The sequence below is a fragment of the Oncorhynchus nerka genome, linkage group LG11 (genome assembly GCF_034236695.1).
Source record: "Oncorhynchus nerka isolate Pitt River linkage group LG11, Oner_Uvic_2.0, whole genome shotgun sequence".
In the NCBI taxonomy this organism is placed as follows: domain Eukaryota; kingdom Metazoa; phylum Chordata; class Actinopteri; order Salmoniformes; family Salmonidae; genus Oncorhynchus; species Oncorhynchus nerka.
In genome coordinates, this window is record NC_088406.1 from 2,143,317 (window position 1) to 2,167,036 (window position 23,720).

General features: G+C 43.3%; 1 protein-coding gene across 1 annotated transcript in view; it reads right to left on the reverse strand.

Annotated features, from left to right (window-relative positions):
- Positions 1 to 6,733: 6,733 nt before the first annotated feature.
- The window catches only part of trpc6b (transient receptor potential cation channel, subfamily C, member 6b), a 99,911-nt gene continuing 82,924 nt past the window's right edge, over positions 6,734 to 23,720 (reverse strand). Inside the window, exons 8-12 of the mRNA XM_065024149.1 lie at positions 16,568 to 16,763; positions 12,522 to 12,725; positions 11,898 to 11,954; positions 11,674 to 11,749; positions 6,734 to 8,538 (exon numbers count right to left, since the gene is read on the reverse strand). Of these exons, the coding sequence (XP_064880221.1) occupies positions 8,387 to 8,538; positions 11,674 to 11,749; positions 11,898 to 11,954; positions 12,522 to 12,725; positions 16,568 to 16,763 (685 nt within the window). The 3' untranslated portion in view covers positions 6,734 to 8,386. The remainder of the gene's footprint in view (positions 8,539 to 11,673; positions 11,750 to 11,897; positions 11,955 to 12,521; positions 12,726 to 16,567; positions 16,764 to 23,720) is intronic.

Sequence of the window (23,720 nt, forward strand, 5' to 3'; positions counted from 1 at the left end):
GGGGGAGTATGGGGTGAGCTGTTAACCACCCTGAGAGGTCAGGGTGATCTGTGAGGCTTGTGTTACAGCTAAGTATAATGGGCTGTGGGAACAGAACAGTATATCTGGGGCAGAAGATGAATGGACGACTGTAGACGAACTTAATACAGTCCTATCCTCTACCCTGTTTCTGATGATGTACCAACATGTGTTACAGAACAGCAAGTGTGTGAGGTATAAAGGAGAAATGGGAAGGAGTAAAATATGCCCTCACTAAGGTAACCATACAGAGACATGCCTCACGGAGATGTCTGACATTTCTTTTCCCTACTAGAAAGTGAATTAACTTGGAAGAAACTACCATGATTCAGCTTTAGTTTCTTCCCACTGTTCAGGATGAATGGATGAGCTAGACAAACTGAGGTTGAGTTCGACAAAAGTCACAGTGCCACCGTGTGGCCAACATAGGTGGCTTTATTTTGAAGAAATTAACTACATTATAGTAAAGACGTCGAGACAATTCTATTTAATTTAAAAGGTTTATTCTTGTTGGGAATTTAAACAATGATAATAGTGTTAGTTGTTGTTGTTGTTGTTTGTTGGACTCATTTCGATACGAATGACGGGCAATGATTATTAGCAACAGCTGAATATGTCCTAGTCCTCCTCATCTCAGGTGTTGAGAGACTGAATATGTCCTAGTCCTCCTCATCCCAGGTGTTGAGAGACTGAATATGTCCTAGTCCTCCTCATCTCAGGTGTTGAGAGACTGAATATGTCCTAGTCCTCCTCATCCCAGGTGTTGAGAGACTGAATATGTCCTAGTTCTCCTCATCCCAGGTGTTGAGAGACTGAATATGTCCTAGTCCTCCTCATCCCAGGTGTTGAGAGACTGAATATGTCCTAGTCCTCCTCATCCCAGGTGTTGAGAGACTGAATATGTCCTAGTCCTCCTCATCCCAGGTGTTGAGAGACTGAATATGTCCTAGTCCTCCTCATCTCAGGTGTTGAGAGACTGAATATGTCCTAGTCCTCCTCATCTCAGGTGTTGAGAGACTGAATATGTCCTAGTTCTCCTCATCCCAGGTGTTGAGAGACTGAATATGTCCTAGTTCTCCTCATCCCAGGTGTTGGAAGGAACCCCTACATAGACATTATACACTCCCAGTTATGTCTCTGTATAACTGCACAACATTAAATAATGACATTTGTATCTGATGAATTTCAACAATGATTTCAAGGTTTGTGATTAGACTCATCCTTCCAGTATCTCTACCCAGCAGATATAATCTCTGACTGGTATCTCTACCCAACAGGTATACTCTCTGACTGGTATCTCTACCCAGCAGGTATCTCTACCCAGCAGGTATAATCTCTGACTGGTATCTCTACCCAACAGGTATACTCTCTGACTGATATCTCTACCCATCAGGTATACTCTCTGACTGGTATCTCTACCCAGCAGGTATCCTCTCTGACTGGTATCTCTACTCAGCAGGTATCCTCTCTGACTGGTATCTCTACCCAGCAGGTATCCTCTCTGACTGGTATCTCTACCCATCAGGTATACTCTCTGACTGGTATCTCTACCCAGCAGGTATCCTCTCTGACTGGTATCTCTACTCAGCAGGTATCCTCTCTGACTGGTATCCTCTCTCACTGGTATCTCTACTCAGCAGGTATCCTCTCTGACTGGTATCCTCTCTCACTGGTATCTCTACCCAGCAGGTATCCTCTCTCACTGGTATCTCTGTGAAGATGCTGGAGGAAACCGGTACAAAAGCATCTATATCCACAGTAAAACAAGTCCTATATTGACATAACCTGAAAGGCCGCTCAGCAAGAAAGAAGACACTGCTCCAAAACCTCTATAGAAAAGCCAGACTATGGTTTGCAACTGCATATGGGGACAAAGATCGTGCTTTTTGGAGAAATGTCCTCTGGTCTGATGAAACAAAAATGTAACTGTTTGGCCATAATGACCATCGCTATGTTTGGAGGAAAAAGGGGGAGGCTTACAAGCCAAAGAACACCATCCCAACCGTGAAGCACAGGGGGCAACATCTCAAGACATCAGTCAGGACGTTAAAGCTTGGTCGCAAATGGGTCTTCCAAATGGACAATGACCCCAAGCATACTTCCAAAGTTGTGGCAAAATGGATTAAGGACAACAAAGGTAGTGGAGTGGCCATCACAAAGCCCTGACCTCAATCACATATAAAATTTGTGGGCAGAACTGAAAAAGCGTGTGCAAGCAAGGTGGCCTATAAACCTGACTCAGTTACACCAGCTCTGTCAGGAGGAATGGGCCAAAATTAACCCAACTTATTGTGGGAAGCTTGTGGAAGTCACCCCGAAACATTTGACCCAAGCCCAAGTTAAACAATTTAAAGGCAATACTACCAAATACTAATTGAGTGTATGTAAACTTCTGACCCACCGGGAATGTGATGAAAGAAATAAATGCTGAAATGAATCATTCTCTCTACTATTATTCTGACATTTCACCTTCTTAAAATAAAGTGGTGATCCTAACTGACCTAAGACAAGGAATTTTTACTGGGATTAAATGTCAGGAATTGTGAAAAACTGAGTTTAAGTGTATTTGGCTGAGGTGTATGTAAACTTCCGACTGTATCTAATCAAGATATTATTTAGTATTTCTTTTTTTTTATATAACTATGTTCCATTTTGACATCAGAGTATTTTGTGCAGTCCACCTGGTCGTGCTGCTGCTCCAGTTTCAACTGTTCTGCCTGCGGCTATGGAACCCTGCCCTGTTCACCAGACGTGCTACCTGTCCCAGACCTGCTGTTTTCAACTCTCTAGAGATAGATATGCGGCAGGGCAGCCTAGTGGTTAGAGCGGTGGACTAGTAACTGGAATGGTTGCAAGTTCAAACCCCTGAGATGACAAGGTACAAATCTGTCATTCTGCCCCTGAACAGGCAGTTAACCCACTGTTCATTGAAAATAAGATTTGTTCTTAACTGACTTGCCTAATTAAAAAAAAAAAAAAAGGTCAATTAAAAAAGCCAGAAGAGGACTGGCCACCCCTCATTGCCTGGTCAGCTGATGTAAGAAGGATATAAATATATATATATATAAATAATATAATAATATATATATATATATAATATAAATACATTTGATTTGTGTAGATCGTTGCCAAAAAAATGACAATTTAATCCAATACTTTCTGGTGAATACTTTCTACTTTCTGAAAAAGTCAGATCATCCTTTTTCTGCTCCACTAACCCCTGTCGATGTTAATGGGGGCCTGTTCGGACCCACTTTTCCTGTAGTCCACAATCATCTCCTATGTCTTGCTCACATTGAAGGAGAGGTTGTTGTCCTGGCACCACACTGCCAGGTCTCTGACCTCCTCCCTAAAGACTGTCTCATCATTGTCGGTGATCAGGCCTACCACTGTTGTGTCGTCAGCAAACGTAATGATGGTGTTGAAGTTGTGCCTGGCCGTGCAGTCATGAGTGAACAGGGAGTACAGTAGGGGACTGAGTACACACCCCTGAAAGGCCCCAGTGTTAAGGATCAGCGTGGCAGATGTGTTGTTACCTACCCTTACTACCCTTACCACCTGGGGGCGGCCCGTCAGGAAGTCCAGGATCCAGTTGCAGAGGGAGGTGTTTAGTTCCAGGGTCCTTAGCTTAGTGATGAGCTTTGAGGGCACTATGGTGTTAAACACTGGGCTCTAGTCAATGAACAGCATTCTCACATAGGTGTTCCTTTTGTCTGGGTGGGAAAGGGCAGTGTGGAGTGCGATTGAGATTGCGTCATCTGTGGATGTGTTTGGGCGGTATGCGAATTGGAGTGAGTCTAGGGTTTCCGGCATGATGACGTTGATGTGAGCAATGGCCAGCCTTTCAAAGCACTTCATGGCTACCGATGTGACCTTCGCTCTCTTGGGCACAGGAACTATGGTGGTCTGTTTCAAACATGTAGGTGTTACAGACTCGTTCAGGAAGAGGTTGAAGATGTCAGTGAGGACACATGCCAGTTGATCCACGCATGCTTTGAGTACACATCCTGGTAATCCGTCTGGCCCCGCAGCTTAGTGAATGTTGATCTGTTTAAAGGTCTTGCTCACATTGGCTATGGAGAGCGTAATCACACAGTCATCCAGAACAGCTGGTTCTCCCATGCATGCTTCAGTGTTGCTTGCCTCAAAACGAGCATAAAATGCATTTAGCTCACGGCTGGGTTTCCCTTTGTAGTCTGTAATATTTTTTAAGCCTTGCCACGAGCGTCAGAGTTGGTGTAGTAGGATTCAATCTTAGTCATGTATTGATGCTTTTGCTTGTTTGATGGTTCGTCTGAGGGCATAGCGGGATTTCTTATAAGCGACCGGATTAGTGTTTCACTCCTTGAAAGCGGCAGCTCTGAGCCTTTAACTCGGTGAGGATTTTCCCTGTAATCCATGGCTTTTGGTTGGGAAATGTGCGTACGGTCACTGTGGGGACAACGACGTCGATACACTTATTGATGAAGCCAATGACTGAGGTGGTATATTCCTCAATGCCATTCGATGAATCCCGGAACATATTCCGATCTGTGCTAGCAAAACAGTCCTGTAACATAGCGTCCGAATCATCGGACCACTATCTGGTACTTCCCACTTTAGTTTTTGCTTGTAAGCAGGAATCAGGAGGATATAATTATGGTCAGATATGCAAAAATGGAGGGAGAGCTTTGTATGTGTCTCTGTGTGCGGAGTAAAGGTGGTCTAAAGTTTTATTTCCTCAGGTTGCACATTTAACATGCTGATAGAAATGAAGTAAAACAGAATAAGTTTCCCTGCATTTAAGTCCCCGGCCACTAGGAGCGCCGCCTCTGGATGAACATTTTCCTGTTTGCTTATGGCCTTATACAGCTTGTTGAGTGCCGTCTTAGTGCCAGCATCGGTTTGTGTTGGTAAATAGATGGCTACGAATAATATAGATGTGAACTCTCTTGGTAGATAGTGTGGTCTACAGCTTATCATGAGGTATTCTACCTCAGGCGAGCAATACTCAAGACTTCTTTAATATTATACATTGCGCACCAGCAGCTATTGACTGATAGACACACTCCCCATCCCTCGTCTTACCAGACTTAGCTGAGCTGTCCTGCCGATGCACTGAGAAGCCAGCCAGTTCTATATGATCTGTGTCGTCATTCAGCCACGTCTCTGGGAAACATAAGATAATACCATTTTTAATGTCCCGTTGGTAGGATAGTCCTAATCGTAGATCTTCCAATTTTTTGTTTTCCAATAATGTGCAGGGAAGTGGTGGTTTACCTAGTCGTCTGCGAAGTCACCCTCCTCCCCCTCTTCCTCTGTCTTTTCTTCCCCTCGAATGACAGGGATTTGGGCCTTGTCTCGACAAAGCAGTACATCCTTCGTGCCGGGACTCATTAAAGAAAAAATCTTTGTCCAGTTCGAGGTGAGTAAATCCCTGTTCTGATATCCAGAAGCTCTTTTCGGTCATAAGAGACGATAGCAGCAACATTATGTACACAATAAGTTACAATGAGGAAAAACCTACAAAATAGCCCAGTTGGTTAGGAGCCATAAAACATCCCCTCCGGTGACATTATATTTATACAGTTGTCTGGTGTTTATTAACCATATGTGTGACCTTTTGTTTCATGGGTAGATTTGTTTCAGACTATCAAGAAACACTGTGTGGTACAAATAGCACACAGTGCAAAGCATCAATACATGACTAAGATTGAATCCTACTAAACCAACTCTGACGCTCGTCGTATGTGCTATAAATAGCACACAGTGCACACCATAATGAGATACAAGTTTCAAGTATACCATATTATGACTACCAAAATGACTACCACAATGGCTACCAAAATGACTACGATAATGACTACCATAATGACTACCAAAATGACTATCAAAATGACTACCATAATGACTACCGTAATGACTACCGTAATGACTACCGTAATGACTACCAAAACGACTATGATAATGACTACCATAATGACTACCAAAATGACTACCGTAATGACTACGACAATGACTACCATAATGACTACCAAAACGACTATGACAATGACTACCCAAATGGCTACGATAATGACTACCCCAATGGCTACCAAAATGACTACGATAATGACTACCCAAATGGCTACCAAAATGACTATGACAATGACTACCCAAATGGCTACGAGAATGACTACCAAAACGACTATGATAATGACTACGACAATGACTACCATAATGACTACCATAATGACTACGATAATGACTACCCAAATGGCTACGAGAATGACTACCAAAACAACTATGATAATGACTACGACAATGACTACCATAATGACTACCATAATGACTACCCAAAATGTACCGTGATGTATGTTTCTAACTGTCTTCCTTGTCCCTCCCCTAAAATGTCCTAAAATGTCCCGCCCAAGAAAGGCCATATCACATCCCTTCTGAATCACACCTCTTGCATCTTCATCACCTTTCTAACCTCTGAGTCCACCGGTCCCTTACGTACTAGGTTTGCACTCCGACGCCCCCCAGCCTAATGGTCATTATAGCTGATTTTACTGGTGTTTCTTCATCTTCATCACCTTTCTAACCTCTGAGTCCACCGGTCCCTTACGTACTAGGTTTGCACTCCGACGCCCCCCAGCCTAATGGTCATTATAGCTGATTTTACTGGTGTTTCTTCATCTTCATCACCTTTCTAACCTCTGAGTCCACCGGTCCCTACTAGGTTTGCATTTGGTCATTATAGCTGATTTTACTGGTGTTTCTTCATCTTCATCACCTTTCTAACCTCTGAGTCCACCGGTCCCTTTACGTACTAGGTTTGCACTCCGACGCCCCCCAGCCTAATGGTCATTATAGCTGATTTTACTGGTGTTTCTTCATGTTCTATAGGCTTTATCCCTTTGTCTGAACAGATGTGTTAAGGCAGCTCCTTTAACTTTCACTCCACGGTGTTCATTACATACCATTGTGAATTCAGTGAGGAAGTAATCCCATGTATTTTAGTTAGAATCTTTGCCAGTTTCTGGATATCAAGTCATCGATGAAAGTATATACACACACACACACACACACACACATACACACATACATACATATACATACATACATACATTTGTACATGGTTTTAAATGAATCTATGTGGTACTTTAGGTATGTTCATTATCCAATCCCAGGAGATGATGGATCACTGAAACAGGAAGAGCACCTGCATTTAGAGTCCTGTCAGGACGTGTCACCAAGAGACAATCCAGCAAAATCCCATTATGAGTTTCTGGGTTACTCACCTAAAATAATTCATTCATTTGACCATTGCATTGAATAAACAGTGGGGATAATATTGTTTCTGGAGTCTACTGGGACGTTGGGTATACCTCTTATACACTGAGTATACCAAACATTATTAAGAACACCTTCCTAATGTTGAGGTGAAACCACCCCTTCTTTGCCCTCAATTAGTGAGGGTATGGACTCTACAAGGTGTGGAAAGCGTTCCACAGGGACGTTGGGTATACCTCTTATACACTGAGTATACCAAACATTAAGAACACCTTCCTAATATTGAGGTGAAACCACCCCTTCTTTGCCCTCAATTAGTGAGGGTATGGACTCTACAAGGTGTGGAAAGTGTTCCACAGGGATGCTGGCCCGTGTTGACTCCAATACTTCCCACAGTTGTGTCAAGTTGGCTGGATGTCCTTTGGGTGGTTGTCCGTTCGAGATACACAGGGAAACTGTTGAGTGTGAAAAACCCAGCAGCGTTGCAGTTCTTGACACAAACCGGTGTTCCTGGCACCTACTACAAAACCCCGTTCAAAGGCACTTAAATATTTTGTCTTGTCCGTTCACCCTCTGAATAGCACAAATACACAATCCAAGTCTCAATTGTCTCAAGGCTTAAAAATCCTTCTTTAACCCGTCTCCTCCCCTTCATCTACATGTCTCCTCCCCTTCATCTACATGTCTCCTCCCCTTCATCTACATGTCTCCCCCTTCATCTACATGTCTCCTCCCCTTCATCTACATGTCTCCTCCCTTTCATCTACATGTCTCCTCCCCTTCATCTACATGTCTCCTCCCCTTTATCTACATGTCTCCTCCCCTTCCTCTACATGTCTCCTCCCCTTTATCTACATGTCTCCTCCCCTTCCTCTACATGTCTCCTCCCCTTCATCTACATGTCTCCTCCCCTTCATCTACACTGATTGAAGTGGATTTAACAAGTGACATCAATAAGGGATGATAACTTTCACCTGGACTCAGTCATGGAAAAAAGCTTTGATGTTTTATATGTTCAGCGTATGTGGCTGGTGTTCGGCAGGTGTCCTCTCTCCCAGTCTCCTCCTGATCAGCTCACTCATCATTGATCCTAGATGATGTAGGATACATATATCTATATCTGACCCTGATGCCTCTGCTGCTCGGCAGGTATCTTCTCTCCCAGTCTCCGGATCAGCTCAGCTAACTCCTCCGTATTGTGGTTCTTCTGCTCCAGGAGTTCGTAGCGTAAACTGGAGATGTCATGTTTAATCTCCTTCAGCTCTCCTGGGAGACAGAGATGGGGGAAGAGGTCAAAAATGAGGGGTACAGACTGCATTCATACATTTTTTGGGGGGATATTGAATTTGTCCCTCATTCAGTCAGCTGACAGATGATCTGCAATGAATTTATAGAATGGATGTATCCCTTGGGAGAACTCAAACTGCAGCCCATAGGTCCTCTGTTGCTTTATAAAACAGGTCATTTGGATGCTGATGGTCTACATCCAGCACAGCCCTCTGCCGCGCTATATTGGCCACAACCCCTAAGTCCTAATTGCTTAAGCAGCCTAATACACAGTATACAGTAGAACAACTGAATACACACGTATCCACTTCCCCCTGCTGAGTATGCTACTGAGCTACGGGACTATTTCATTCACTGTGTTGTTTGCCGATTTCTTTATGTTTGGCTCTCCTACTCTCCTCAGCCAATCAGCAGGTGCCCACTCGCCCCACCCTCTGTGCAATGAGCTGATCATGCAACCTCTGATTGGCTAAGAACATCTAGCTGGTTCTGAACTGGCTAGCCAGGCCCAATGCATGCTCTTCCATCACTATGGAACACGAGTCACTTCAATAATCTTTACCCATTTTCATATGTACATGCCTTCGGGAAAGTGTTCAGACCCCTTGACTTTTTCCACATTTTGTTACGTTACAGACTTATTCTAAAATGGATGAAATAAAAACAAATCCTCAGCAATCTACACACAATACACCATAATGGGTTCTCATTGGTAGAAAGAAGAGTGGACCAAAGCACAGCGTGGAAAGTGTTCATGATACTCCTTTCAAAAACACTCAAACAAAAATAACAAACGAAACAGTTGTCAGGTACAGACACTAAACAGAAAAGAAGATGCCACAAAACCCAAAAGGAAAATGACAACTTATATGTGATCCCAAATCAGAGACAACGATAGACAGCTGCCTCTGATTGGGAACCACACACACACACACGGCCAAAAAACAAAGAAAAGTTAACAGACATTCCCACCCGAGTCACACCCTGACCTAACCAAACATAGAGAATAAAAAGGATCTCTAAGATCAGGGCGTGACAATAATGATGAAGTGACAGCAGGCTTTTAATAAATATAAATATAAAACTGAAACAGTATTCAGACCCTTTACTATGAGACTCAACATTGAGCTCAGGTGCTTCCTGTTTCCACCGATCATCCTTGAGATGTTTCTACAACATGATTGGAGTCACCTGTGGTAAATTCAATTGATTGGAAATGATTTGGAAAGGATGTCACCTGTCTATATAAGATCCCACAGTTGTCAGAGCAAAAACCAACCCATGAGGTCAAAGGAATTGTCCAGACAGCTCCGAAACAGGATTGTGTCGAGGCACAGATCTGGGAAAGGTCACACAAAAAAATTCTGCAGCATTGAAGGTCCCCAAGAACACAGTGGCCTCCATCATTCTTAAATGGAAGAATGAGAGCTGGCCGACCGGCCATACTGATCAATCTGGGGAGAAGGGCCTTCGTCAGATGACCAAGAACCAGATCGTCACTCTGACAGAGCTCTAGAGTTCCTCTGTGGAGATGGGACAACTTTCCAGAAGGACAATCATTCCTGCAGCACTCGAGAAATCAGGCCTTTGCAGTAGAGTAGCCAGACAGAAGCCACACCTCAGTAAAAGGCACATGACTCAGTAAAAGGCACACAGCCCGCTTGGTTTGCCAAAAGGCACCAAAAGACTTTCAGACCATGAGAAACAAGATTCTCTGGTCTGATGAAACCAAGATTGAACTCTTTGGCCTGAATGCCAAGCGTCACATCTGGAGGAAACCTGACACCATCCCTACAGTGAAGCATGGTGGTGGCAGCATAATGCTGTGGGGATGTTTTTCAGCTGCAGGGACTGGGAGACTAGTCAGGATCGAGGGAAAGATGAACGGAGCAAAGTACAGAGAGATCATTGATGAAAACCTGCTCCAGAGCGCACAGGACCTCAGACTGGGTGAAGATTCACCTTCTAACAGGACAATGTCCCTAAGCACACAGCCAAGACAACGCAGGAGTGGCAAGTCTCTGAATGTCCTTGAGTGGCCCAGCCAGAGCCCGGACTTGAACCCGATCGAACATCTCTGGAGAGACCTGAAAATATCTGTGCAGCGACGCTTCCCATCCACCCTAACAGAGAGGATCTGCAGAGAAGAATGGGGGAAACTCCCCAAATACAGGTGTGCCAAGCTTGTAGTGTCATACCCAATTAGAGGCAGAAGTCGCTACCAAAGGTGCTTCAACAAAGTACTGAGTAAAGGGTCTGAATACTTATGTAAATGTGATGTTTTGAATTTTTAATAAATTAGCAAACATTTCTACAAACATTTCTATGCTTTGTCATTATGGCGTATTGTATGTAGATTGATTGTAAGGTTCTGCATATATTTTCTTAGTCAACCTTGTGTTCTGTTTCTTTGTGTTCTGGAACGTAGCCCTGTTTCTTTGTGTTCTGGAACGTAGCCCTGTTTCTTTGTGTTCTGGAACGTAGCCCTGTTTCTTTGTGTTCTGGAACGTAGCCCTGTTTCTTTGTGTTCTGGAACGTAGACCTGTTTCTTTGTGTTCTGGAACTTAGTCCTGTTTCTTTGTGTTCTGGAACGTAGCCCGGTCTCTCATTGATTTCACCTGTGTTAATTACTCACCTGGTCTCATCAGCTCCATATTTAGTTCCGTTTATTCTGTTTGTACCTTTGTGAGGTGTTGTTCGTTTTGACTCTACTAAGCCTTTGCCTGCCAGCGCAGATCAGAGATCAGTCTATTTATCAATCCAATCAAGTGTATCTATCCCTTTTTACATCTGCAGATGTCACAAACTGCTAGAGAGAAACTCAGCCTAAAACCCCCAAACAGCATGCAATGTCTCCTGCCAGATTAGAGATCAGTCGATTTATCACCGTCTCAACTTTAGCCATTGTAATTACTCTATTTCCTTCCTGTTGCCTTTATTCATGTTCATTTCCCTGTATTTATTAATATTATTATTAATAATTACTCATGACTCCTTTTTCTTAATTACAGACCATGACTCCTTGCAACAACAACTATTTGTGTTCAGCCTTAAATCTCTCTGACCGGGAAAGGTGTTCAGTGGGTCACAAAACAGTCAAATAGGACACAATACCTTCATTCACTTCCTCACTGTCTTTATTGATCTGTGCTTTCATCACATATCTCTTGATGAGGCGTTTCATGATCTTCTGTGAAATAGGGGGAAAAAGAGGAAAACATGATAGTTGTATAAGCTTGTATAGTATGCAATGCCTTGTGGTGATAAAAAGCTATGGAACTAAGCAATGTGACATGAAAATACTATCTATCTATATCTATATCTATAGGTCTACTTACCTGGTGCCGACCTGGACAAGCCAGACCTCCAACAGTTGAATTCTTATGATGATCCAACTGGAGTTTAAGACACAATCAAACAATACTTCATTAAGTGTAAATTCAACAATTTATCAAGAAAATAAAAAGTAAAGCTGTACTTTTCCAACAGGACACTAGAGGGCTCAGTACACACAAAATAGTTTCCAATATTGACAATTATATTTAGTCCAGTACAACTTCTAATACGGGTCTAGGAAACCACCGTATAGAGTCAGGACATACATCTATCATAACATCATCTATAGGCTGGATGATTCTGAAAGTTTATCTATGGAGAGAACTTCGTCCACAGGCATAATTGCTATGAGAGAGAGTGAGAGAGAGAGAGCAAGAGAGAGAGAGCAAGAGAGAGAGAGCAAGAGAGAGAGAGCAAGAGAGAGAGAGAGAGAAAGAGAGAGAGAGCAAGCGAGAGAGAGAGAGAGAGAGAGAGAGAGAGAGAGCAAGAGAAAGGGCTAGGGACAAGGTTATAAGGGATAATCTAAACCATATATCAATAATGGCCAGACTAATTCCCCCCAGTACGGTACTACCTACTTACTGTGTGTGTGTGTGTGAGAGAGCACGCATGATTATGAGGTTCACCTTATTGAGCTCTGTATCCTCATTGTGACAGCTCTTGTGTCTGTTGAGGGCCTTCAGCATGAGGTCCCTTAGCTCCAGGACCAGGGCGATGATTGACTTGGGACTAGGAACCAGGTTAAAGGGGACAGGTAATGTCCCACCTTCCTCAAAGTAGGAGAACCATAGCTTAGCCCGGGCAAATTTCCACTCTACATCAGCGTCATCCTGGGGAGAGGAGAGGGGAGGAGATGGGGGAGGTGGGGAGGAGAAGGGAGGGGAGAGGAGTTGGGAAGAAGAAAGAAGGGGAGGAGTGGAGGAGGGAGGGGAGGAAAGGTGGGGAGGGGAGGGAGAGAGAATGAACCCCGCTTGAAAAACACCTTTAGGAACATTAAAATGTCCACCAGAGAAAAGGAACAATTCCTTTATTTTGGCACCAAAGCTTGAACACCTGCCTCTTATACAAGCCTCTCGTGGAGGGTGCCCTTGCGGACTGTTTAGAGGTAAACCTCTTGCCATCATATCGGATCTTTCAGGGCCCACTGATTCCAAATCTCCGGCCAAAGTTGCGAGAGTTGCGTTGCCATGGGTCCCTGCCAAAAAAGGCGAATGATCTCCACGAACCAAGGTCGTTTGGGCCAACGGGGAGCCACAAGGATCAATGACAACTCGTCTCTGACGCACCGTCTCCAGCGTGGAATGAATCAAGTCTGAGGCCACTGGTTCACGAGAGCATCCGTTCCCAACAGAGATTACATATGGAGAAAAACAGCCCACAATGCTCATTTTCTCAAGATCTGTCGGACATTTCCTATATCTGGGAAACCCCCCTGGGGTGCAGCGGACTCCTCCCCTGGAGATACGTCACCCGGAGCGAGGAAAAGTGTGTACTGCTCCACAGCAGTAGGGAGTGAGCCAAGGACAAGAGGAGGTGAGACCATACCCCTCCCTGTCTGTTGATTTGGAAGCCATCAACCCCAATCGATCTAGTCACTGGCGAAAAACGCAATCCAGACGAAATTGGGCCAAGCAAAGCCAAGAAACCGAGTCTCCCTCTGTGGGGACAAGAATTCTCGACTGAGTCTTGAGACCAAGAAACAGAATGCGCTGAGATGGAGTCAAACAGCTACAGACACTGAACACGGGAAACCAGCATAGAGGTGTGCAACGCCACCAGCTCCCTCAACTCCACTTGCCAATCGTCCAGGGAGTCCAATATCCGCATAGGTGCCAAACCCGGCTCCACAACTTTGGTGAAAGTACGAGGGAAAGCCTGAAAGGGAGGACCAAAAACTTGTTGGCTTTAGCCTCGAAACGGAACCTCAGCAACTTCTTGTGAGGGGGATATTTGTTCACATTAAAGTATGCATCCTTCAGGTTGATGGAGGTGAACCAATCACCCGGTTGCACTGACTAACAACAGGCTGTTCGTGAGCATTCTGAATTTGTAGATCCTGAGGTGTACAGGGCACACAGGTCTAAAAATGGAATCAATGTCTTGCCCCTTCTGAGAACTTAGAAATATCGGCTGAACCAGCTGTACTTGGCCTCTCACATAGGAACCAATCTGATCACCTGCTTCTGGAGAAGGGCAGAAATCTCCCTCATAACAAGAACAGTCAACCTAATGACGTTGTAAAAACATGGGGGACACACAAACAATGCCTGTACCCCAACATCACTGTGTGCAAAATCCAGAGCGACAAAAACAATGCCTGTACCCCAACGTCACTGTGTGCAAAATCCAGAGCGACAAAAACCATGCCTGTACCCCAACGTCACTGTGTGCAAAATCCAGAGCGACAAAAACAATGTCTTAACACCGTGGGGTAGAAACAATGCCTGTACCCCAACGTCACTGTGTGCAAAATCCAGAGCGACAAAAACAATGTCTTAACACCGTGGGGTAGAAACAATGTATCTCAACACCGTGGGGTAGAAACAATGTATCTTAACACCGTGGGGTAGAAACAATGTGTCTTAACACCGTGGGGTAGAAACAATGTATCTCAACACCGTGGGGTAGAAACAATGTACCTCAACACCGTGGGGTAGAAACAATGTGTCTTAACACCGTGGGGTAGAAACAACGTATCTCAACACCGTGGGGTAGAAACAACGTATCTCAACACCGTGAGGTAGAAACAATGTGTCTTAACACCGTGGGGTAGAAACAATGTATCTCAACACCGTGGGGTAGAAACAATGTATCTCAACACCGTGGGGTAGAAACAATGTATCTCAACACCGTGGGGTAGAAACAATGTATCTCAACACCGTGGGGTAGAAACAATGTATCTCAACACCGTGGGGTAGAAACAATGTATCTTAACACCGTGGGGTAGAAACAATGTATCTCAACACCGTGGGGTAGAAACAATGTGTCTCAACACCGTGGGGTAGAAACAACGTATCTCAACACCGTGGGGTAGAAACAACGTATCTCAACACCGTGGGGTAGAAACAATGTGATTACGTCTACTCTGATGTACCACTGCCACTTTGGGGTACTGTTGTCACAGCGAATGAATTCATGCCTCAGGTTTATCCCCTGTGGAAGGCGGGGCTTCCAGTGAGGCACAGTGTTCATTGGCCCTGTCAAGCGTGATTCTAATATTCTTCAGTAGAGGGCGCTAGCACAAACTCCACACAGCTGTGTTGCAGTGAGTTGACCAACTGAAAGGGAACTGAGTATTTAGAAACAATCAACTCTAAAACAACAACAGTCAGTTTTATAACATAATTCCAAGCTTCTGGTTTTCATTAATAAAATTTTTAAAAAAATCCTTTACATCCATAATAATTGTCCAGAGGTAAATACTAAAAGCATTGAGTGGGAGAGCCATAGCAACCTAATTGATATGGATGGCAGCCGACGTGTGCGTCCCAAATGACACATTCTTCCCTATATACTACACTACATTTGAGCCGGGCCCATATGGCTCTGGCCTAAAGTAGGACACTTTATAGAGAACAGGGTGCCATTTGGTACACGGCCAATACCAGATCTGAACATCCTAATGCAACCCAACGGTGAAGAAGCTGCGGCCTCTAAACTGGATGAGAGAGGATTTCATTTTCTCTTCCAACCCTGTAAGTAGCTGCAATTACCATCGCAACAGACAATAATTCACTGAATTCATGTTTTACTCAGAAGACAGTATGAAACTAAATCATTCTACAATGACCTTATCTATGTGGCTCAAAGCATTTGTAATTACTCAGAAATACTTGGTGTGCATCCCAAATGCTACCCTATTCCCTATATAGTGCACTACTTTAGACCAGAGCCCAATGAACCCTGGTGAAATGTAGTGCACTATAAAGAGAATAGGGTGCCATTTGGAACGTGGCCTTGTCATGCCTCTTGTTAACCCACAGCCTCCACAGTATCAGACACCATGTAGTAGATTAGATGGAAGCTGCAGTGCTGCATTGGGGCCAAGCGTGCAGATGTAGCCTACAACAATACATCTACAAAATGGTGGCTTCACAAGGGAGCCATATTGATTAATTAAAGGAGCATACTGAAGATGTTAAATAACTGTGTCTATTTGTATACCATAGACATTAGTACACCGCCAAGACAGGACACTAGTCTATATCCTGTTTCTATAGTGAGGCAGCTTGAAGTACCAGGACACCCCCTAGACAGGACACTAGTCTTTCTCCTGTTTCTATAGTGAGGCAGCTTGAAGTACCAGGACACCCCCAAGACAGGACACTAGTCTATCTCCTGTTTCTATAGTGAGGCAGCTTGAAGTACCAGGACACCCCCTAGACAGGACACTAGTCTTTCTCCTGTTTCTATAGTGAAGCAGCTTGAACTACCAGGACACCCCCAAGACAGGACACTAGTCTATCTCCTGTTTCTATAGTGAGGCAGCTTGATCTACAAGTACACCCCCTAGACCAGACGTTAGTCTATCGCAGGGCCTTATAGTAAATGGTATACTAACTATATCCTGTAAATTCCTCATACAAGAGCAGTATAACATGTTAACAAGTATCAAGACCAGAGCCTTATTATCTCTAAGGGACAATCAATGATTAGTTCATTCATTAGTTACCTCTATTTCCTGGAAGGAGTTATTGATCATGGCAATGAGCATGTTGAGCAGGACGATCACCATGGTGACGTTATAAACCCCATAAAGGATATAGCCGATATTCTCGATAAACTTATGGCCATTGTTGATCTTCACTGACTTGACTTCGGACAGGCCAAATATGGCCCAGAATAACGTCTTGAAACTTTCCTCAATCCTGGAAGGAGCGAAAAGAGAAAGAGATTGGAGATCAATGTGTTATGCCTGGATCAGAATGGGTTACACCTGGATCAGAATGGGTTACACCTGGATCAGAATGGGTTATACCTGGATCAGAATGGGTTATACCTGGATCAGAATGTAATATACCTGGATCAGAATGGGTTACACCTGGATCAGAATGGGTTATACCTGGATCAGAATGTATTATACCTGGATCAGAATGTATTATACCTGGATCAGAATGTATTATACCTGGATCAGAATGTATTATACCTGGATCAGAATGGGTTATACCTGGATCAGAATGTGTTATACCTGGATCAGAATGGGTTATACCTGGATCAGAATGGGTTACACCTGGATCAGAATGGGTTACACCTGAATCAGAATGTATTATACCTGGATCAGAATGGGTTATACCTGGATCAGAATGGGTTATACCTGGATCAGAATGGGTTATACCTGGATCAGAATGGGTTATACCTGGATCAGAATGTGTTATACCTGGATCAGAATGGGTTACACCTGGATCAGAATGTATTATTCCTGGATCAGAATGGGTTATACCTGGATCAGAATGGGTTACACCTGGATCAGAATGGGTTACACCTGGATCAGAATGTGTTATACCTGGATCAGAATGTATTATACCTGGATCAGAATGGGTTACACCTGGATCAGAATGGGTTACACCTGGATCAGAATGGGTTATACCTGGATCAGAATGGGTTATACCTGGATCAGAATGGGTTATACCTGGATCAGAATGGGTTATACCTGGATCAGAATGGGTTATACCTGGATCAGAATGGGTTATACCTGGATCAGAATGGGTTACACCTGGATCAGAATGGGTTACACCTGGATCAGAATGGGTTATACCTGGATCAGAATGGGTTATACCTGGATCAGAATGTGTTATACCTGGATCAGAATGTGTTATACCTGGATCAGAATGGGTTATACCTGGATCAGAATGGGTTACACCTGGATCAGAATGTGTTATACCTGGATCAGAATGGGTTATACCTGGATCAGAATGGGTTATACCTGGATCAGAATGGGTTATACCTGGATCAGAATGGGTTATACCTGGATCAGAATGGGTTATACCTGGATCAGAATGGGTTATACCTGGATCAGAATGGGTTACACCTGGATCAGAATGTGTTATACCTGGATCAGAATGGGTTATACCTGGATCAGAATGGGTTATACCTGGATCAGAATGGGTTATACCTGGATCAGAATGGGTTATACCTGGATCAGAATGGGTTATACCTGGATCAGAATGGGTTACACCTGGATCAGAATGTATTATACCTGGATCAGAATGTATTATACCTGGATTAGAATGTGTTATACCTGGATCAGAATGTATTATACCTGGATCAGAATGGGTTATACCTGGATCAGAATGGGTTATACCTGGATCAGAATGGGTTATACCTGGATCAGAATGGGTTATACCTGGATCAGAATGGGTTACACCTGGATCAGAATGTATTATACCTGGATCAGAATGTATTATACCTGGATCAGAATGTATTATACCTGGATCAGAATGGGTTATACCTGGATCAGAATGGGTTATACCTGGATCAGAATGGGTTATACCTGGATCAGAATGGGTTATACCTGGATCAGAATGGGTTATACCTGGATCAGAATGGGTTATACCTGGATCAGAATGGGTTATACCTGGATCAGAATGGGTTATACCTGGATCAGAATGGGTTATACCTGGATCAGAATGGGTTATACCTGGATCAGAATGGGTTATACCTGGATCAGAATGGGTTATACCTGGATCAGAATGGGTTATACCTGGATCAGAATGGGTTATACCTGGATCAGAATGGGTTATACCTGGATCAGAATGGGTTATACCTGGATCAGAATGGGTTATACCTGGATCAGAATGGGTTATACCTGGATCAGAATGGGTTATACCTGGATCAGAATGGGTTATACCTGGATCAGAATGGGTTATACCTGGATCAGAATGGGTTATACCTGTATCAGAATGGGTTATACCTGGATCAGAATGGGTTATACCTGGATCAGAATGGGTTATACCTGGATCAGAATGGGTTATACCTGGATCAGAATGTATTATACCTGGATCAGAATGGGTTATACCTGGATCAGAATGGGTTATACCTGGATCAGAATGGGTTATACCTGGATCAGAATGGGTTATACCTGGATCAGAATGGGTTATACCTGGATCAGAATGGGTTACACCTGGATCAGAATGGGTTATACCTGGATCAGAATGGGTTATACCTGGATCAGAATGGGTTATACCTGGATCAGAATGGGTTATACCTGGATCAGAATGGGTTATACCTGGATCAGAATGGGTTATACCTGGATCAGAATGGGTTATACCTGGATCAGAATGGGTTATACCTGGATCAGAATGGGTTATACCTGGATCAGAATGTATTATACCTGGATCAGAATGGGTTATACCTGGATCAGAATGGGTTATACCTGGATCAGAATGGGTTATACCTGGATCAGAATGTATTATACCTGGATCAGAATGTTATACCTGGATCAGAATGGGTCATACCTGGATCAGAATGGGTTATACCTGGATCAGAATGGGTTATACCTGGATCAGAATGGGTTATACCTGGATCAGAATGGGTTATACCTGGATCAGAATGGGTTATACCTGGATCAGAATGGGTTACACCTGGATCAGAATGTATTATACCTGGATCAGAATGGGTTATACCTGGATCAGAATGGGTCATACCTGGATCAGAATGTATTATACCTGGATCAGAATGGGTTATACCTGGATCAGAATGTATTATACCTGGATCAGAATGGGTTATACCTGGATCAGAATGGGTCATACCTGGATCAGAATGGGTTATACCTGGATCAGAATGGGTTATACCTGGATCAGAATGGGTTATACCTGGATCAGAATGGGTCATACCTGGATCAGAATGGGTTATACCTGGATCAGAATGGGTTATACCTGGATCAGAATGGGTTATACCTGGATCAGAATGGGTTACACCTGGATCAGAATGGGTTATACCTGGATCAGAATGGGTTATACCTGGATTAGAATGGGTTATACCTGGATCAGAATGGGTTACACCTGGATCAGAATGGGTTATACCTGGATCAGAATGGGTTACACCTGGATCAGAATGGGTTACACCTGGATCAGAATGGGTTATACCTGGATCAGAATGGGTTATACCTGGATCAGAATGTATTATACCTGGATTAGAATGGGTTATACCTGGATCAGAATGGGTTATACCTGGATCAGAATGGGTTATACCTGGATCAGAATGGGTTATACCTGGATCAGAATGGGTTATACCTGGATCAGAATGGGTTACACCTGGATCAGAATGTGTTACACCTGGATCAGAATGGGTTATACCTGGATCAGAATGTATTATACCTGGATCAGAATGGGTTATACCTGGATCAGAATGGGTTATACCTGGATCAGAATGGGTTATACCTGGATCAGAATGGGTTACACCTGGATCAGAATGTATTATACCTGGATTAGAATGTAATATAAGCTGGATGCATAAGTGAACTGTTAACAAAATATATGATTATGTATCAAACAAAGCAGAATACTTCCAGACTTGGAATCCATCTGTACACAAATACACAATATATATTGATTAGATAAGTATTCAATCCCCTGAATCAAAACAAATTAGAATTATTTTTAACAGCTGGGAGTTTATCTGGGTAAATCAGAGATTTCCACTCCTGGATTGTGCAACATTTGCCCATTATTCTTCAAAAAAATATTCAAGCTCTGTCAAATTGGTTGTTGATCATTGCTAGACAACCATTTTCAGGTCTTGCCATAGATTTTCAAGTAGGTTTAAGTCAAAATTGTAACTAGGCCACTCATGAACATTCACTGTCGACATGGTAGGCAGTGTAGATTTGGCCTTGTGTTTTTGGTTATTGTCCTGCTGAAAGATGAATTAATCTCCAAGTGTCTAGTGGAAAGCAGGCTGAACCAGGTTTTCCTCTAGGGTTTTGCCTGTCCTTAGCTCCATTGCATTTATTTTTTATCCTGAAAAAGTCCCCAGTCCTTAAATATTACAAGCATACCTATAACATGATGCAGCCACCACTATGCTTGAAAATATGGAGAGCATGTGTTGTATTGGATTTGTCCCAAACATAACACTTTGTATTCAGTTAATTCTTTTACCACATTTTTGCAGAATTACTTTAGTGCCTTATTGCAAACAGAATGCATGTTTTGGATAACTTTATTCTACAAAGGTTTCCTTCTTTTCACTCTGTCATTTAGGTTAGTATTGTGAAGTAACTACAATGTTGTTGATCCATCCTCAGTGTTCTCCTCTCACAGCCATTAAACTCTATAACTGTTCTAAAGTTACCATTGGCCTCATGGTGGAATCCCTGAGCGGTTTCCTTCCTCTCCGGCAACTGAGTTAAGAGGGATGCCTGTATTTTTGTATTGACTGGGTGTATTGATACACCATTCAAAGTGTAATTAATAACTTCACCACGATCAAGGGGATATGTAATATCTGCTTTTTATTTACCCATCTATCTGCCCTTTTTAATTCCACTTTGGCATTATGGGGTACTGTGTGTAGGTTAGACAAAAATATAAATGTAATACATTTGTCAGGCTGTTAACAATACAAAATGTGGAAAAAGTCCAGGAGTGTGAATACTTTCTGAAGGCACTGTACGGTATATGTATCCCATTTCAGTGCTGTATATGTATCCCATTTCAGTGCCGTATATTTATCCCATTTCAGTGCTATATATGTATCCCATTTCAGTGCTATATATGTATCCCATTTCAGTGCCGTATATTTATCCCATTTCAGTGCTATATATTTATCCCATTTCAGTGCTATATATTATCCCATTTCAGTGCTATATATGTATCCCATTTCAGTGCCGTATATGTATCCCATTTCAGTGCCGTATATGTATCCCATTTCAGTGCTATATATGTATCCCATTTCAGTGCTATATATGTATCCCATTTCAGTGCTATATATGTATCCCATTTCAGTGCCGTATATGTATCCCATTTCAGTGCCGTATATGTATCCCATTTCAGTGCTGTATATGTATCCCATTTCAGTGCCGTATATTTATCCCATTTCAGTGCCGTATATTTATCCCATTTCAGTGCCGTATATGTATCCCATTTCAGTGCCGTATATTTATCCCATTTCAGTGCCGTATATTTATCCCATTTCAGTGCCGTATATTTATCCCATTTCAGTGCCGTATATTTATCCCATTTCAGTGCTATATATGTATCCCATTTCAGTACATGATGTTCCTGCCACCGTCTCTTACTTCTGGACATCAGGACTGCGATTACTCATCACGTACTGGCAGAATACTTTTTTCCCTTTAACGAGTCTGATGAGCCCGACGCGAATGATATCCTGCTTACTCGGAAACAGGCCCAGATCCCCGTGATTTACTTGAAGAGGAGGCGGAGAAAAAGGGGCCGGAGGGCCGGCTGCCTTCTGAGAATTCGTAGGCGATCGAATAAACCCCCACTTCCTTCCATTCTGCTAGCAGACGTGCAATCTGTGTTGAATAAAATAGATTACCTACCTGCAAGATTAAACTACCAACAGGCCATTCAAAACTGTAATATCTTATCCTTCACGGAGTCGTGGCTGAACGATGACAATATCAAAATACAGCTGACTGGTTATACGCTGTACTGGCAGGATAGATCAGCGACATCTGGTAAGACAAGGGGAGGCGACTATGTATTTTTGTAAATAACAGGTGGTGCACGATATATAAGGAAGTCTCAAGCTATTGCTCACCTGAGGTAGAGTATCTCATGATAAGCTGTAGACCACACTATCTACCGAGAGAGTTTTCATCTGTATTCTTCGTAGCTGTTTACATACCACCACAGTCAGAGGCACTAAGACAGCATTGGATGAGCTGTATTCTGCCATATGCAAACAAGAAAACACCCACCCAGAGGCGGCGCTGCTAGTAGCCGGGGACATAAATGCAGGGAAACATAAATCCAATTCCTGGCATTGAAGAATACACCACATCAGTCATTGGACTTCACCAATGAGTACATCAATGATGTCGTCCCCACAGTGACCGTACATACATATCCCAACCAGAAGCCATGGATTACAGGCAACATCCACACTGAGCTAAAGGGTAGAGCTGACAAATTATGTCTGAGTGTTGGAGTGCACCCCTGGCTATCTGTAAATGATGTCTGAGTGTTGGAGTGTTCCCCTGGCTATCTGTAAATGATGTCTGAGTGTTGGAGTGTTCCCCTGGCTATCTGTAAATGATGTCTGAGTGTTGGAGTGTTCCCCTGGCTATCTGTAAATGATGTCTGAGTGTTGGAGTGTGCCCCTGGCTGACTGTAAATTATGTCTGAGTGTTGGAGTGTTCCCCTGGCTGTCTGTAAATGATGTCTGAGTGTTGGAGTGTACCCCTGGCTGACTGTAAATTATGTCTGAGTGTTGGAGTGTTCCCCTGGCTATCTGTAAATGATGTCTGAGTGTTGGAGTGTTCCCCTGGCTATCTGTAAATGATGTCTGAGTGTTGGAGTGTACCCCTGGCTGACTGTAAATTATGTTTGAGTGTTGGAGTGAGCCCCTTGCTATCTGTAAATGATGTCTGAGTGTTGGAGTGTTCCCCTGGCTATCTGTAAATGATGTCTGAGTGTTGGAGTGTTCCCCTGGCTGACTGTAAATGATGTCTGAGTGTTGGAGTGTTCCCCTGGCTATCTGTAAATGATGTCTGAGTGTTGGAGTGTTCCCCTGGCTATCTGTAAATGATGTCTGAGTGTTGGAGTGTTCCCCTGGCTATCTGTAAATGATGTCTGAGTGTTGGAGTGTTCCCCTGGCTGACTGTAAATGATGTCTGAGTGTTGGAGTGTTCCCCTGGC